The 14,054-nt window shown below is 39.2% G+C and overlaps 1 protein-coding gene across 1 annotated transcript; it reads left to right on the top strand.

Moving 5' to 3' along the window:
- Window positions 1–3,926: 3,926 nt before the first annotated feature.
- lum (lumican) lies at window positions 3,927–8,986 on the top strand. Its single transcript, XM_079262917.1, has 3 exons — window positions 3,927–4,045; window positions 4,814–5,692; window positions 7,811–8,986. Exons 2-3 carry the CDS (start codon window positions 4,819–4,821, stop codon window positions 7,963–7,965), a joined length of 1,029 nt encoding a protein of 342 aa, XP_079119043.1. The 5' UTR covers window positions 3,927–4,045; window positions 4,814–4,818; the 3' UTR covers window positions 7,966–8,986.
- The last annotated feature ends 5,068 nt before the right edge of the window (window positions 8,987–14,054 follow it).

Here is a 14,054-nt window from a genome sequence, read left to right as displayed (position 1 = left end):
AAAAACTATAAAACAATGGTGTTTTCTTTTACAGTTTTTTCTAACAAGGGCTTTAATGTTGCGTAATGTTCATCACTCATTCATTATCTGAATCGTTTAGTCCAATTTAGGGTTGCAGGGAGCTGAAGCCTATCCCAGCAGGCTTTGGGCACGAGGCGGGGTATAACCTAGACAGCTCGCCAGTCCATCATAGGGCTTGCATAATGTTTAATGTTGTATAAATGCAGAATTAGGATCAACAACATGGCAGAGTGAGTGGAGATTAACTCTGAAGTGCATCCATCCACTTTCATTATTCATTTTTGGGGTGCCACTGGAAGGGCCAGTCTGATCTTAGGGGTTGGACCATGACCCCAATAGGCCAACCTTCTGGTCCAGCCCGTGCAGATTAAGCCGATTATTCAGAAAGAAACTTCTCAATTTTTCCCATGAACAATTTACAGCCAGCGTGTTGTGCAGTCCACTGTCAGGAAATATTTCACTTTGGTTATAAAAATTATGCAAATGTACAGCCAGGTCAAATATATGATAATATAACGATAAATTATATCATTTATGATATCATAAACTCACAAATATTCTTCAGTCTGTGTAAATTACCATGAATTGCCAAGACTGGCATTATAGTCACTATGGGAGAGTTTAATTAGTTATCCTGTTTCTGTCAAGTTTGAGGTGTTTACTAAAAGGTCATTCATTTTCTAAACCTGCTTAATCCAATTAAGAGTTTATAGGGGGGATTGGGTCTTTCCACTGGCTACAGTTGTTTGATGCAGGGCAGGATACACCCTGGACATGACCCCATTACACCCCACTTCATGGTAAGACAGACTATTTGTAATATTAACAATAAACAATACAACAAACTGGCAGGAAGGAAAGGAAAACATGGAGCACTATTACACAGGGGCTAATTACAAAATGAGAAGCAGGGAACCAGAATGAAAGGAGCAGGAAGTAAACTGAAGAGAATGTATTAAGAGTTAAACTCTTCAAAATAAAATATAAAAAAAAGGATAGGAAGTTAAAAGACAACAAAGAGCAGAAATTAAGAGCAGACTACATAAGAAAAAATAAGAACAAAACATAAACCCAAAGCTCAAGGTTATGTAGAAAAAAAATCAGGCTACAAAGAACTGCTTTACTTTTTATTTAGAAAGATTTCACCAAAATTCAAAGTATCTATTCAGACATTTCCAGTCATTTTAGTCAGTTAGGAACCTTCCTACGACGTCCTTCAACCTGAGGATCCTGAAGTATTGGCCTCATGAATTACAGAACCTGACCACTAATTGTTTAACACCTTCATTGAGTGTTTATGTATTTATAGTTCAGCACGTCTTCATAATGCCTGTGTTGGCCCTGCGATGGGTTGGTGACTTGTATTTGGTCTACCTCGCCTCTCGCCTGGTAGCTGGAACAGGCTCTCGCCCTCCAGAGACTCCGCATAAGAAGTCTCTGCATAGAAATGGATTTACTTAGGGATTAACCAATCCACTCTTTGGGAGTTCCAATCCGATACAGATATCTGAAATTTGAATATCTGCCGATATCGATATTTGCCAATACCAAATCTGTTTATGTGAACATTATTGTGACTATGGTTATTATTGCTGTTATAACTGTATAAGATTTCATTAGGTTGAAATAAATTACCCTTTCTTCCTGAAGTTACCTCACCAATACAAATATAATAACATTTGCACTAGCTTGACTAGTGTGGTATCAGTTGTGGTATCGGTACACTTTTATTAATACTAAGTACGAATACACATGCTTGGTATTGAGCCGGTATCGGGGCATCCTGAGATTTAATGATGGAAGCTCTCCTAACAAGTGAAGAGTCATGAGATGTGACCTTTAGACCAGTCAGAGTCAGTTGTGTTTTTCACTTTTTTCTGTTTTATTTGGTTTTACTTACACTTTAGTTAGGTTTGGCCAAAACAATTTCATCTAGATTTAGGAATTAAAAACATTCAGGCAGGATTGTAAAATAGTTTAAAATTCACTGTTTCAAAGCATCTATCTGGACCAGTAAGGAAGGATGAAGATGTAGTTCCACCATGTCTACACTGGTGCCACTAAAAGGATTCCCTCTGTATTGATTTTGATGGTAGAGAGGGGCTCCAATTAACAACAGTACGTGATGCAAGTGAAAACAAGTTGTGTTTGGAAGGCTCAGATTCCAAAAGATGTCACTGCATGTGAAACAGTCTGCATGTGTTACGTGATCCATGAGTTCCTCAACAAGTGACCCAACAAGACTAATGACTTGCTCACATGGCCTTTGGGTCATCTGCTCTGACTCTGCAGTTAAAATCCCTCCAACCATGTCTTCTCATTACAAGTCCACACAGCTGTTTGTTTTTGACAGTGTTTTATCACAATTCACTCAACTTTTTCTTCCATAAACAAGTCAGTGGACGATCAAACCAGACAATGATGATGTTAAAAGATGCTTTACATATTTACTAGTTAAGGTATACCTCTGTAAAAGCAACAATGTTCAAAAGAAAAGTGTCTTATAACAAAAGGGAAAAAATGCACAGAGACCAAAGTAAATACAAAAATCAAATGAAAGTGCCAAGTTTAAGGTCTCTGACATACTAAACTAAACTAAAGGAGGAATCTTGTTTACCTTCTCTCTGTGGAGGTTGTGAGACATTTCTTTCCATCCTTCTAATTTAAAACCTCAAAGGGTTTGTTTGAAAATTGTCCACATGTCAAGCATTGTGTGTTTTGTGTGCATGTACAATGAATATGCTTGATATCTCTTCTAATTGATTAAGATTTATTGAAGGTTTTTTGTGACATTCTTGTTGCTACAGGTTTACCAAGATCTTGGTGTATTGGGAAAATACTTTATTCCAGCGTATGTGGAAGCAGCATTCATAAAACAAGGAATAACTGCATGGCATCTGCAGAAACAGAATTAAACTTCAGAAAACTGAAGGATGTTGTCTGGTTAAAGCTGGTGTAGACTTAATGTTTGAACAGGCTAAATGTTGTTAAGCTAAAATCTAAAGACAAAGATTACCTGGCTAAAATATCTGCTTTCCAACAAGAAAAATGGGAAAATTTAGAAGGGTTTACACTGTAGAATGAAGAAAGTATGAACGTTTTCCACATGGTGAGAAGTGTGTCTAAGATGGTGTCTGAGAATGGTATGCGAGAAGAGAACCAGATCACACTGCGACCAATCAAATCCAGGTGCCAGCTCCAAGTATGCACTAATATTGTGATGGACGTTCATGAACAAATTGGGTAAACATTTGGTTATTCACTCCTCAATTCCTCTTCACCTGCACCTGGATCTACCATGCAGGCTTTTTGAAGGATATAAAATAAATATGAGGGTGCAACAATGGAAAGTAGAAGTTATGACAGACATATGGGATTAGTTTGGATCTACTTTAATCAGTCATTGTATTTTTCTTTCTGGTCAAAAACAGAAGAGAAGACATGTTTGCGTGAACTCTTACGTAAGTCTGTTCTGGCTGTTTTTATTGCCATTTTGTCAGACTTTCCAAAGCCTAATTTGCAGCTCAAGCAAATTTATTCTGAACTGGCATGCGCCTGGGTTAAATGGCTGCCAAAGATTGTTTTCACATTTTTCCGCACAACCTCTCCTACTCATTAGATTTTTCCATGCACAGCCTTACTAAAGTGAAACGCAGGTTTAGTTTTCAAACAAGCAAAATAATCAGGAAGTTTGCTTGTAAAGATCACAAATAGACATTAGGAAACACAGTTGTAAAATATTCTTTTTCTTTGTCACACCTGCTCTTGGTTAATGTACAGTTTTTGGGCGATGCTCCTCTGAGACACTCGTGCTGATGAATGTACTGACTCCTGTTTAAGTCTTCCATCCCACCACTTCCTATCCTTCCCTCCCCTTTCCCCTTCTGTCTCTCCATCAACTCGTCTCTCCTCCCCCTCTTTCTTTCTTTCTCTGTTTTTCTCCAGAGACTTCCAGTTTTTGAACACCACACTGTTCTTACCTCTTGGCCCTCCACCCCATGCACACGAAGAAAGAGAAGCACAGGTAGGCTTGCATGCATTTGACTATTCCTCTTTATTTCGGTCTCCTGATGGGCTTTGGGCCATGGGTACTGCATGGTTCTGCAAGAGAAAAGGATAAAATACTTGTGCACTAAAGAAAAATAAGTACAAAAAACTGCGGTCATTTGCATTTTGGTGGTTTACCAGTCACAACCTAACACGTTTATAAAGCTCACCAGTATCCTTTTATGCCTTTGGAAAATGATCAGCTTCTCTTGGATCCAGTGTCTCTCTGCATTTTTCATGGATCTGGAATTTATCAGACTGTACTTTGCACGACCGGTGCATTTACAAAAGATTAAACTCAACTTGCTATTGGAAAGGGGAAAGGATGCATGGATATACTGGAACTTCTTTTATGTATTATAGGTTTAGTCTATAAAACAGTCTGCTTAATGCTGCAGATGTAGTGATATGGCTCAGGATGATGAATTGGACTCATTTGTCCCCACTTGGTTTTAAATGAGCCTTTAACTGTTTGATGCACCCAAGATTGGGTGTGGCCATTGTTTGTTAGTGGGCAGGTTTAGCAACTTTTTACCTTTGTTTTAATTAGTCCATTTAAATCAAGAAATATTTAAATATGACTCCAATAAAAAGCTAAAATTGTCAAAATGCCAGTGTTGTCATTCAACCTCTATTTAATCATTTTTAATAATGTGATGGTTATGTTAAAGGTTTGTATTTTAAATATTGATCTGTTTTTATCCACCACCCCCCCTTCACCCCTTTCCTTTCCTCCCTTCCACAGAAGCCATGTTTCCTCTCCGTGTACCCCTCATGGCTGCACTGATCAGCCTGACCCTAAGCCAGTATGATGACTATGACTACCGGCCATATTCCATGCTGGGGCCATCAGGCCCAAACTGTAATCAAGAGTGCGAGTGCCCAATCCATTTCCCTAGTGCGATGTACTGCGATAGCCGCAAGCTTAAAGTTGTCCCTGTAGTCCCAACAGGGATAAAGTACCTGTACCTGCAGAACAACCTGATTGAAGAGGTCAAGGCAGGAGTGTTTGATAATGTTACCGATACTCTGCGTTGGCTGATACTTGACAACAACCAAATCACCAATGCTAGGATAGAGAAGGGCACTATTGACAAACTCACAGGACTGGAGAAGCTATTCTTCAGTCATAACAACCTTACAGAGCCAGTCATCCCACCCTCAAAAGCCCTTGAGGAGCTGAAGATTATGCACAACAAGTTGACCAAGTTTCCTTCAGGTCTTTTGACAGACAAGGAGAATTTGACCTCCATCAATGTTCAGCACAACGAATTAACCTCTGAAGCCATTGGAGGGGCTTTCAAAGGGCCAAAGAAGCTGCTTTCTTTGGACGTTAGCCATAACAAGCTGAAGAAGCTGCCAGCTGGAGTCCCTAGTTCACTGGAAATCCTCTATGCTGACTACAACGACATTGAGGGTGTCGGAGCAGGATACTTGAACAAGCTGCCCACACTGAAGTACCTGAGGATCTCCCACAACAAGCTGGTGGACTCTGGGATTCCCGCTGGAGTGTTCAACGTAACATCACTGGTTGAGCTGGACCTCTCTTTCAACAAACTACAGTCCATCCCTGAAATTAACGACCAGCTGGAGCAACTCTACCTTCAGGCCAATGAGATCAGCAGTGAGTGGCGAAGTTTTCTCCTTAGCATTGTAGCATTGCATTTGAGTTGAATGTGTTTGTAAAGGTTACCTGTCAAGCTTAATGTATCTGTGAAAGTTATTTATTGAATTTGGGTTGGAGAACATGTAGGCATGTATAGGACTCAACAAGCTGCTCAAGAGAACCTGCACACCAGCAAATTTTTGAGGCAATATGAAGTACAAAATCAACCAATCACAAGCATGGGGGCCTTTTAGGTCAGCTGGTCTTAAAGGGCCCAGAGCTAAATCAACTTGTTTTCTTGAAGAAAGTTGGATGGAAAAGTTCCATTTATCTTTGTTTAATTCTACAGTTTCAGTCAACTGATGATAAATGTGTGTGGTTTTGCACCACACTATACAGACCATATACTCTTTAGAGATATAGAGTTTAATGTGGCAGTATTGTGAGAAGGGGAATATGGATCAATTAAGCCAATTAGATTTTTAACAACTTTTTAAAGTGTAAAAACTTATTTGCCAAATAAAAAGTGAACCACACCTCATTACATTGTAAGGTATGGCTCTTTTATAGGGAGTGATGCTATCCTTCACTGGTGTTTGGTACTACCTTAGCCAAAGGTCCATACATACCATACATTGGTCAGTGTTGATTGGTCATTCATGACCTGTGGGTGTAAACAACTCCCTACAGCAGGGGTGCCCAAGTCCAAGTACTCAAGATCTACATCCTTCAACTTTTAGATGCATCTCTTCTCTAACACACCTAAATAAAATGGCGGAATACCTTCCCCCCTGGTAGCGAAGCATTCATTTGAGTTAGGTGTGTTAGAGAAAGGCTGCATCTTAAAGTTGAAGGATAATGGATCTTGAGGACCAGACTTGGGTACCTCTGCCCTGCGTTTACATAACAACACACTTCCTTGTTCCATAAAGTTGTTTAAATGTCCGGCAAAGAGTTTACGACGTATGTTATTAATATAAGTGCACAGATCACACAATTTGAGCACGATCAATGGTTTAAATTTCAAGATCTGAGGGAGCTGAACCCTGCAGTGCCCAGTCGATATCATCACTAGCAGCAGATATTCAAGCACTTCTGCAATAAAAGCCAGTTGCAAACTCTTCATTGCAATAGTCACTCTGTTCTTCTCACGTCTAAAGCCTCTTTAAAGTCCAACTTCCACCAGGTGCGTGTGCTATGGCCTCTGGACATAATCATGCCTGTTTTAGCCAATGGTGTGGTTTACAACAGGTTTGTCAGGTGCGTAGAAGTGTCTCATCATGGCCCTCCATGAAATACACGCGCCAGGTCTCTTTTTTATGAACCACACTTTCAGGACAAATGGAGCCCAACATTGAGCCAGACAGGAAAACATCCAGTAAATTTAAAAATAAAATCTTCCTGTAGGTTTACGATGGCTAAACTCGGTAAACATTACATCAGAAGTGCCCATCTCCGGTCCTTGATGGCCACAATCCCGCAGGTTTCCCATGTGTCCCTGTTCCAACACACCTGACTCAAACTAATTATTCATTTTGCAAAACTTCATTGGCTGTTGAATCCATTTAATTAAAGCCAGGTGTGTTGGAGCAGGGATACATTGAAAACCTGCAGGACCAACTTTGGATAGCCCTGCTTTACATCATTACACCAGGTTAAAAATAAAGTTTGTCAGGGGGTCTCCGCATTTTGTTTTGTTTTGTTTTTTTTGTTTTTTTTATCATGGATGGCAAGAAAGTTCTCATGAAAGTGGAGAATCACAAGCGCTTATAGGACACCAGACATCTTTTTAAGAGACATCTTAGAGACACACAGTGTAAATTGGCACACCACGGAGGTCGCACACTTGGTGGAAATTTGGCATTATGCTTCCTTTATGCATGTAAATGGGTACATCTGTGTTAAACATTGCCAAATGTCACTGCCCACATACTCCCATGCTTCCTTTGCATTGGCATGGTTGTTGGGTAATAAAATACATTGCAGCACATACATTTATGGACACAGTAACAGTTTCTGAAAAAGAATGAAAAACACTTCTGTTGTGCTAAATTCTGAAGGATTATACAACTCAAAGTAACATTTTCAGTTGTCTACCTGCTCTTCTAACAAACTCTTCTTTTTGATGCTCTGCAGAGTTTGAGCTGACAAGTTTCTGCAAGTTCATTGGACCCCTCAACTACTCACGTCTGAAGCATCTGCGTCTGGACGGCAACAACCTCACACACCAAAGCATGCCCGTTGAATATCCCAACTGTCTGCGTCAAGCTTCTGACATCATGTTTGAATGAGGAAAGATCTGTAAATATGATTTTTACTGCAACAGCATTGCTCATCCCAAATCCTTCTGGTTATAAAACTTATCAGCTGTTTTTCTATTTGTAATATAGTATACAGAAAAAAAACAGCATTTCAAATATTTTTCTTAATATTTGGAAGTATGACTTATTGCTGTAATTATTCAAAACAAATGAAAAAATATACAAAAAGTAAGCGAAAAATGCTAAGAAAACAAAAAACAAAAAACAAAACAAACATGTTTAAATGAAAACACACACTTTAAACATTCCAAAATTACATTGGAGAGCACCAAAAGCAGACATAAAAGCTTGAGTCCTCTGATATTTTTTGTTTGTCTTGTATTATTATTCTGTTGGCACAATCATTAATCCTCTTATGTGCAAAGGACCTTTAGGGAAGGACTGCATACTCACACGGCAGTCTCATTTTCAACATCTTGAATGCATCATAGCAGGCTGAAGGAAAATAACAGTGTTGTGAACTCATTTCTGCCTACTTCAGTACCAGTAATGTCAATCATGACGTCCCAATGGCTGACTTAGATTTTAAATAAACAACCACCTTCCAATAAAAAGCATTTTTGTTATCAATGGAATGTACTTAAAGCACTAGTTGTGTTTGAAATTACATCATCTGTCCAGTTGTGCCTTGAAATAAGAGGTTTCAAGTCATGTCTCGCATTGTTTTTGCATTAATGACATGCCATCATAAATATAACCGATATCTTTGTTAACTTTCCATCATTTACAAGCACCAAATGTTGCCAGTTTCTGATAATAAACTACGGCTTCTGCAATTAAGGTGCTTTCATTATAACCCAGTAGTAACCCAGCCTTGAGTGATAAATGCTTCATGCTAACATTACACCAGCTTGGCTCCAGTGTCATGTTGATAAATCATATAACCATTGTTGTTGTTAGATTATGGGTCATTTTTCATTTGAGGCCTTTGACTTGGTAACTGTTTTTGGATTCACTGTGGAAAAAAAACACAGCTGAATAAACTATGTTTTGAACGTATTTGCATGATGTCCCTTTTATGATTCTTTCCTAAGGCTCATCAACACTTACTGAATTCTATAAGTATCAAAGAAACCTTTGTTTACACACTAATAACTTATCAAATCCTCTTTTTCATAATGGCTTATTAATGTTCATTAATCCTTTTACTGGATTGTTAAAGAGAATGGCGCAATAAAGCCCCTGGTTATAGTTTATTAAGCTTTAACATAGTATAACATTAAAAAAAAACTGTTCCTATAGGTCATATTGTATAAATTTGGTGCCAAAAGTTGTTGACTGAAAAACAGCAAGCTCAAAGTTTTGGTTGATTACTTCAGTGTTACATGTCAGCAAGAAAGAAGAAAAATCACATTTTCACCTCTTTCTTGAAGAGTAGGTCTACTTTTTGCAGAAAGTGATGAGATACTCATTCATTCATTCATTATCCTAACCGCTCAGTCCGATGAAGGGTCGTGGGGAAGCTGGAGCCTATCCCAGCAGTCTTTGGGCGAAAGGCAAGGTACACCCTGGACAGTTCGCCAGTCCATCGCAGGTGATAAGATATTGATATTCTAAATATACAAATTATTATGATTAATGTTAATTGATGAGTAGGATTTCCCCAACTGAATCATTACCAGCTAACTGCTAGCTTTGCATTATCAGAAAGAATTATTTTTTTGTCTTGAATAATATGCTGACAACATATTATAATGATTGATATGTTATTACCGTATAAAGGTTGATCTCTGGAGCCATCACCACCCAGCAATGTCCCAAGGCCAGAAGTGGAAATCCTGGTGCCATAAAGTAAAAGTCCTGCCATGTTTCTGGATCTACCTGTTTTCAGCCTCATCTGCCTTTCGGTGGAGCTGAGCTAATTAAATTCAGCTGGTTTAGTGACTGGTTGTAACAGGACTTTTACTTTATGGTACCTGGATTATACATCTCTGCATAAGACTGAGAAACTGCCCTGCACAACTTTTCCTTCCAGGTTGCCGTGTGGTGTTGCAGCTGAGTTTCACTTTACGCACTGTGTCACACACTAGCAAGCGAATATAAAACACAGCAGTGTGGCTGATTCAGGTATGCATGAGACATTGTCGAAAGTAATAAAGTAAAGGAAAGAGAGAAAGTGGCAAGCTTGAATGGCTAGAGTCAAGATAAGATTGACCTTAATTAGAAAGAGCTCCGCGAAGAGACGGGATGCAAGATGAATGATGTATTAACTGATGTTAGGGTTAAGTTCAGCAGTGCATTTTAAAATTAGAGCAGGGATGGCCAACTCGGGTCCTCCAGAGCTGCAGTCCGGCAAGTGTTGGAGTTTCCCTGCTGCAACACACCTGACTCAAATCAATGGGTTTTTCGCAGACCTGCAGTTTTATATCAAACTGCATATTAGGTCTGATGTGAGTCAGGGGTGTTGCAGCAGGGAAACTGCTAACACTTGCGAGACTGTGGCTCTCGAGAACCAGAGTTGCTCAACAGTTTCTTATTAGTCCAACCTCTGTTTAAAGACACTTAGATGATTATTTGTGGCATTTATAGTTTATGTGCAAACTGATTCCAAATGTCTTGCTTCATTCCTGCGAGGTGTCTGTAATCTGATCCAGTAGTAAAGTCAGTTAAACTTAAGTTTGACCAACTTGTGAAAATGAATGCCAGTGGCTGTCTGTCTGTCAGGAGGTTCTGTAAGCACACCACTTCCTTCTGCCGTCGAGTCATGGAGTCATTTAAAGGTCTACTTTAACTGTTACCACTGTAAACCTGATACCAGTGAGGGGGTAAGTGAATTAGCACTTGACTCACTGCATCCCCCATTACATCTGGCAACATGTTTACTTTAACAGTTTTTCTCACATTTGACATGTTTTTTTTCCAGCCATATGTACCGATTCCCAATCTAGGACAATTTCCTCCTCTTCCTCCGCTGTTGCCCTGGTTTAAATCCTAGGGGTAGAGCTCTTGCTGCTGGTGTCTAGACAATAAAGTCTTTCATAAAGCCGTAAGCCTGAAATCTTCTTGCTTGAGACGGTAAGTGAAAGTACAATCAGCTGTTGCAGTCTGGCGGCGTGACTGCAAAGATCCTCCTTCAGTCCAGACCATCTCCAGCTGCTCACTGTTGTGCCCATCCATCATCATCCTGATCTGTTTTCTGACTTCTCACTGCAGAGTTCCTGCTCACACTTTGTACTTTTCTCCAAGGCCAATTCATCTTTGACATTTCCTTCCTTCTTTTGCTTTGAGTTCTCTCCTATCTGCTTTAATTTCTCTTTTTCCCTCCCATTTCCAGATGAGAAGTCTGATGTCAGCCCCTAGGGACTTAGAAGCCACCATCTCAAAACCATGAATGTTTATGCAAAAAATCTCATTAAATCAGGAGAAAAAATGGTTCTATTAGTCAATTTTTTTAATTTGTAGGTTTTATTTTGCATAAAAATACACTAATAAAAGTCTTTGAGGAGCAAAAAAGTGAGCAGGATTCCCAGTTTGTCAATAAATGGCTCAAAATTTGAGCTCTTTACAAATGATGTTGCAAATATTGGAAACTATTTGCATATTTCGACATCGTACAATATCATTGAACTATTTATCAAATCTGAAGGAGTTTTAGCACATACAGGATACAAGCACAGGTTGAAGACCCATGCTCTTTCCAGCATTAAGAATTGTCATCCAGCCACTTCTTGAGTTGATGGACAAGTTAAATTAACCGATTAACTGGTTTGGGAGCACCTCCACCACACCTCTAATCACCCGCTGAGCCGTCTTATGTGCTTCACTCAGTACTGTTAGTCTTGTTCTCTAAACTGCTCTCTTCCTATTCCTGTCTTCATTCATCCTCCCTCATCCACGTTTTCCTCCCTCTCTCATCAATGCATCTATCTTTCTTCACTATATTCATCCTCACTTGTTCATTTTTTTCATTATTCCCACTCATCCATCCATTTATCCTTCCACCCATCTTCACCTTCCTCCCTTACACATCCATCCAACATCCTCTTATCTTGTATTCCATTCCAATCCATTCATCCCTTTCACCTCCCCTCCCTCTTTCATCTTCCCTTCATACTCCCACATTCATTCATCCATCCATCCATCCATTCATTCATCAACCATCCCCTACATGTCTTTTCTCCCACTCCTTCACACTTCCACCTCTCTCCCTCAATCTATACATTCATTATCTTCATATTTCATTCTGTCAGGAAGCAGTTTGGCAACGAAGACACAAGAAATCTTTTTACAAATATGTTTTTATTGACGTAAAAATTAGCAATGAATAAACGATGGTGCCACTTGCACAAATCATACCCAGCAGAGGAAAACAGACCTTAAACGATAACACACAAGAGTAAGTTGAATAGCGGTTTGGCCAAATTAAATGACACAAATGCAGGAAAACAAAATAGCTACCAACAATAACTACCAACAATCAGCAAAGAAAATTAAGCTGGCCTGAAATAAAAACATGAAATATGTTGGTTCCATATTTATGTGCTGAACTGAAAGTCCTGGTAAATGTAAAAATATAATTTTGCATCAGTTTCCATCTTAAACATTTCTGACTGGAAGTTGGAGATAGTTTGGTTTAGAACTTGAAAACAAACTTTTGCCTTCTTGTACGTCTTACTATCAGAAATATATCTATCTGCTATTTAATTAAGATTTTTATAGCTTTCTTACCATTTGATGAATTGTTGACTTCAAACTAATGAAAATGCCTGAGGCTGACAGATGATTTGTTGTTAATCAGGTCAACAAGGCTCAGCTTAAATATGTCCTTGCTTTACGGTAACATTTCTGACAGACATGATGGTGGGAAAAGATAGGCAAAAATGCCTTTGGTTGTAAAATAAAGAGGGAATGTTCCTCAAAAATCTTGAGTGGGACTGTCTTCTGAAAAAAAAATCCATCTGTAACCTCACCTGTGAGCCTACGAACACACCCCAAGGCCTCTGAGCTGACATGAGCCATAAAGTGCTCATGCACCCTTCCCCCAGAGTCATAGGTGAAGAGCATTACCTTCATAGTAGACCAAATGGGTAAGATGGGTGGGGTAGCAGTTTAACCCTCAGCAGCATACCAATGGCTTCAATTTCTATGACAAAAAAAAAAGAGCAAACAAAACACCATAGGTGGGAAAAAACTGCTGGGCTGGGAAAAAAGCATGTGACACAATCTCTAAAAGGACTTCCCAACTCGCACACAATCTTCCTCCCAACAACGCAGGCTTCATCCTCAATTCAACTGGCGTCCAAAGATGCAGGCTTGAAGGGAACAAACCAACGACAGCACACGTCAACTGGGAAAGCTGCAGCATCGAATCACTTGAAGAAAACAGGTAAAGATGTCTTATATTTGCTTTGTAATGATTATGCTCAGAGAAAAGAGGAGCTTGGATTTTCATCCAGTTGGATTTTATTTGAAATTTTTAAACTAAAAATGTCTCAATTTGGGGATAAAACCTGGAAGTCAAATACTTTCAAAGGAAAGTTGCAGTCTTTTAAAGTTCAGACTATAAACCTCTTTGAAATTCATTTTTACGTTTTTAATGTTTTTTTTTCCCCCTTGTTTTTCTTTAAAATACCAATAATAGCCTATACACATAGTTAGTCCCCCAGTTCTGGATACAGAAAGCCACGCTAACTCTGCTAAAAGTTTCAAAGTCATGAGGTGGATTAACTGTAAGTCGTTCACTGGAAACAATCCTGCAAACTCATGCACAGCAAATACAAGCTGTTGTGTAATTAAAATAGCTGGCTTAGGATCAAAGCCCCTGGCAGGAAATTAACACCATCATATTCCTTTGCACGTGTTTCTCCGTAGTCCGTCAGGCAGATTGCATGCGGCATTTCAATAAACGTCCACTGGCTTTTGCAGATACCTGTGAAACCATGACTCATCGTTTTCAACAGCAAATCTTACACACATCCTTTTCTACAGTTCATTTGTCATTTGCACAAAAAATAAATTGAGGGAGACAATGGAGCAGTCCTTCACATCATATAAACACATACAACACTATACAGCATGTCTCTGCAGTCAGAAAACTGCAGAAAACTAACTGATGCAGT

The sequence above is a fragment of the Telmatherina bonti genome (genome assembly GCF_933228915.1).
Source record: "Telmatherina bonti genome assembly, chromosome: 23".
Taxonomy (NCBI): Eukaryota; Metazoa; Chordata; class Actinopteri; order Atheriniformes; family Telmatherinidae; genus Telmatherina; species Telmatherina bonti.
This window is presented reverse-complemented; position numbering and strand designations above follow the sequence as displayed.

Excerpts from the sequence above, each read along its gene's own strand:
- lum (XM_079262917.1), top strand. The coding sequence starts at position 4,819 with ATGTTTCCTCTCCGTGTACCCCTCATGGCTGCACTGATCAGCCTGACC. Across the intron at positions 5,693-7,810 it reads TCAGGCCAATGAGATCAGCA|AGTTTGAGCTGACAAGTTTC; the intron begins GTGAGTGGCGAA and ends GATGCTCTGCAG.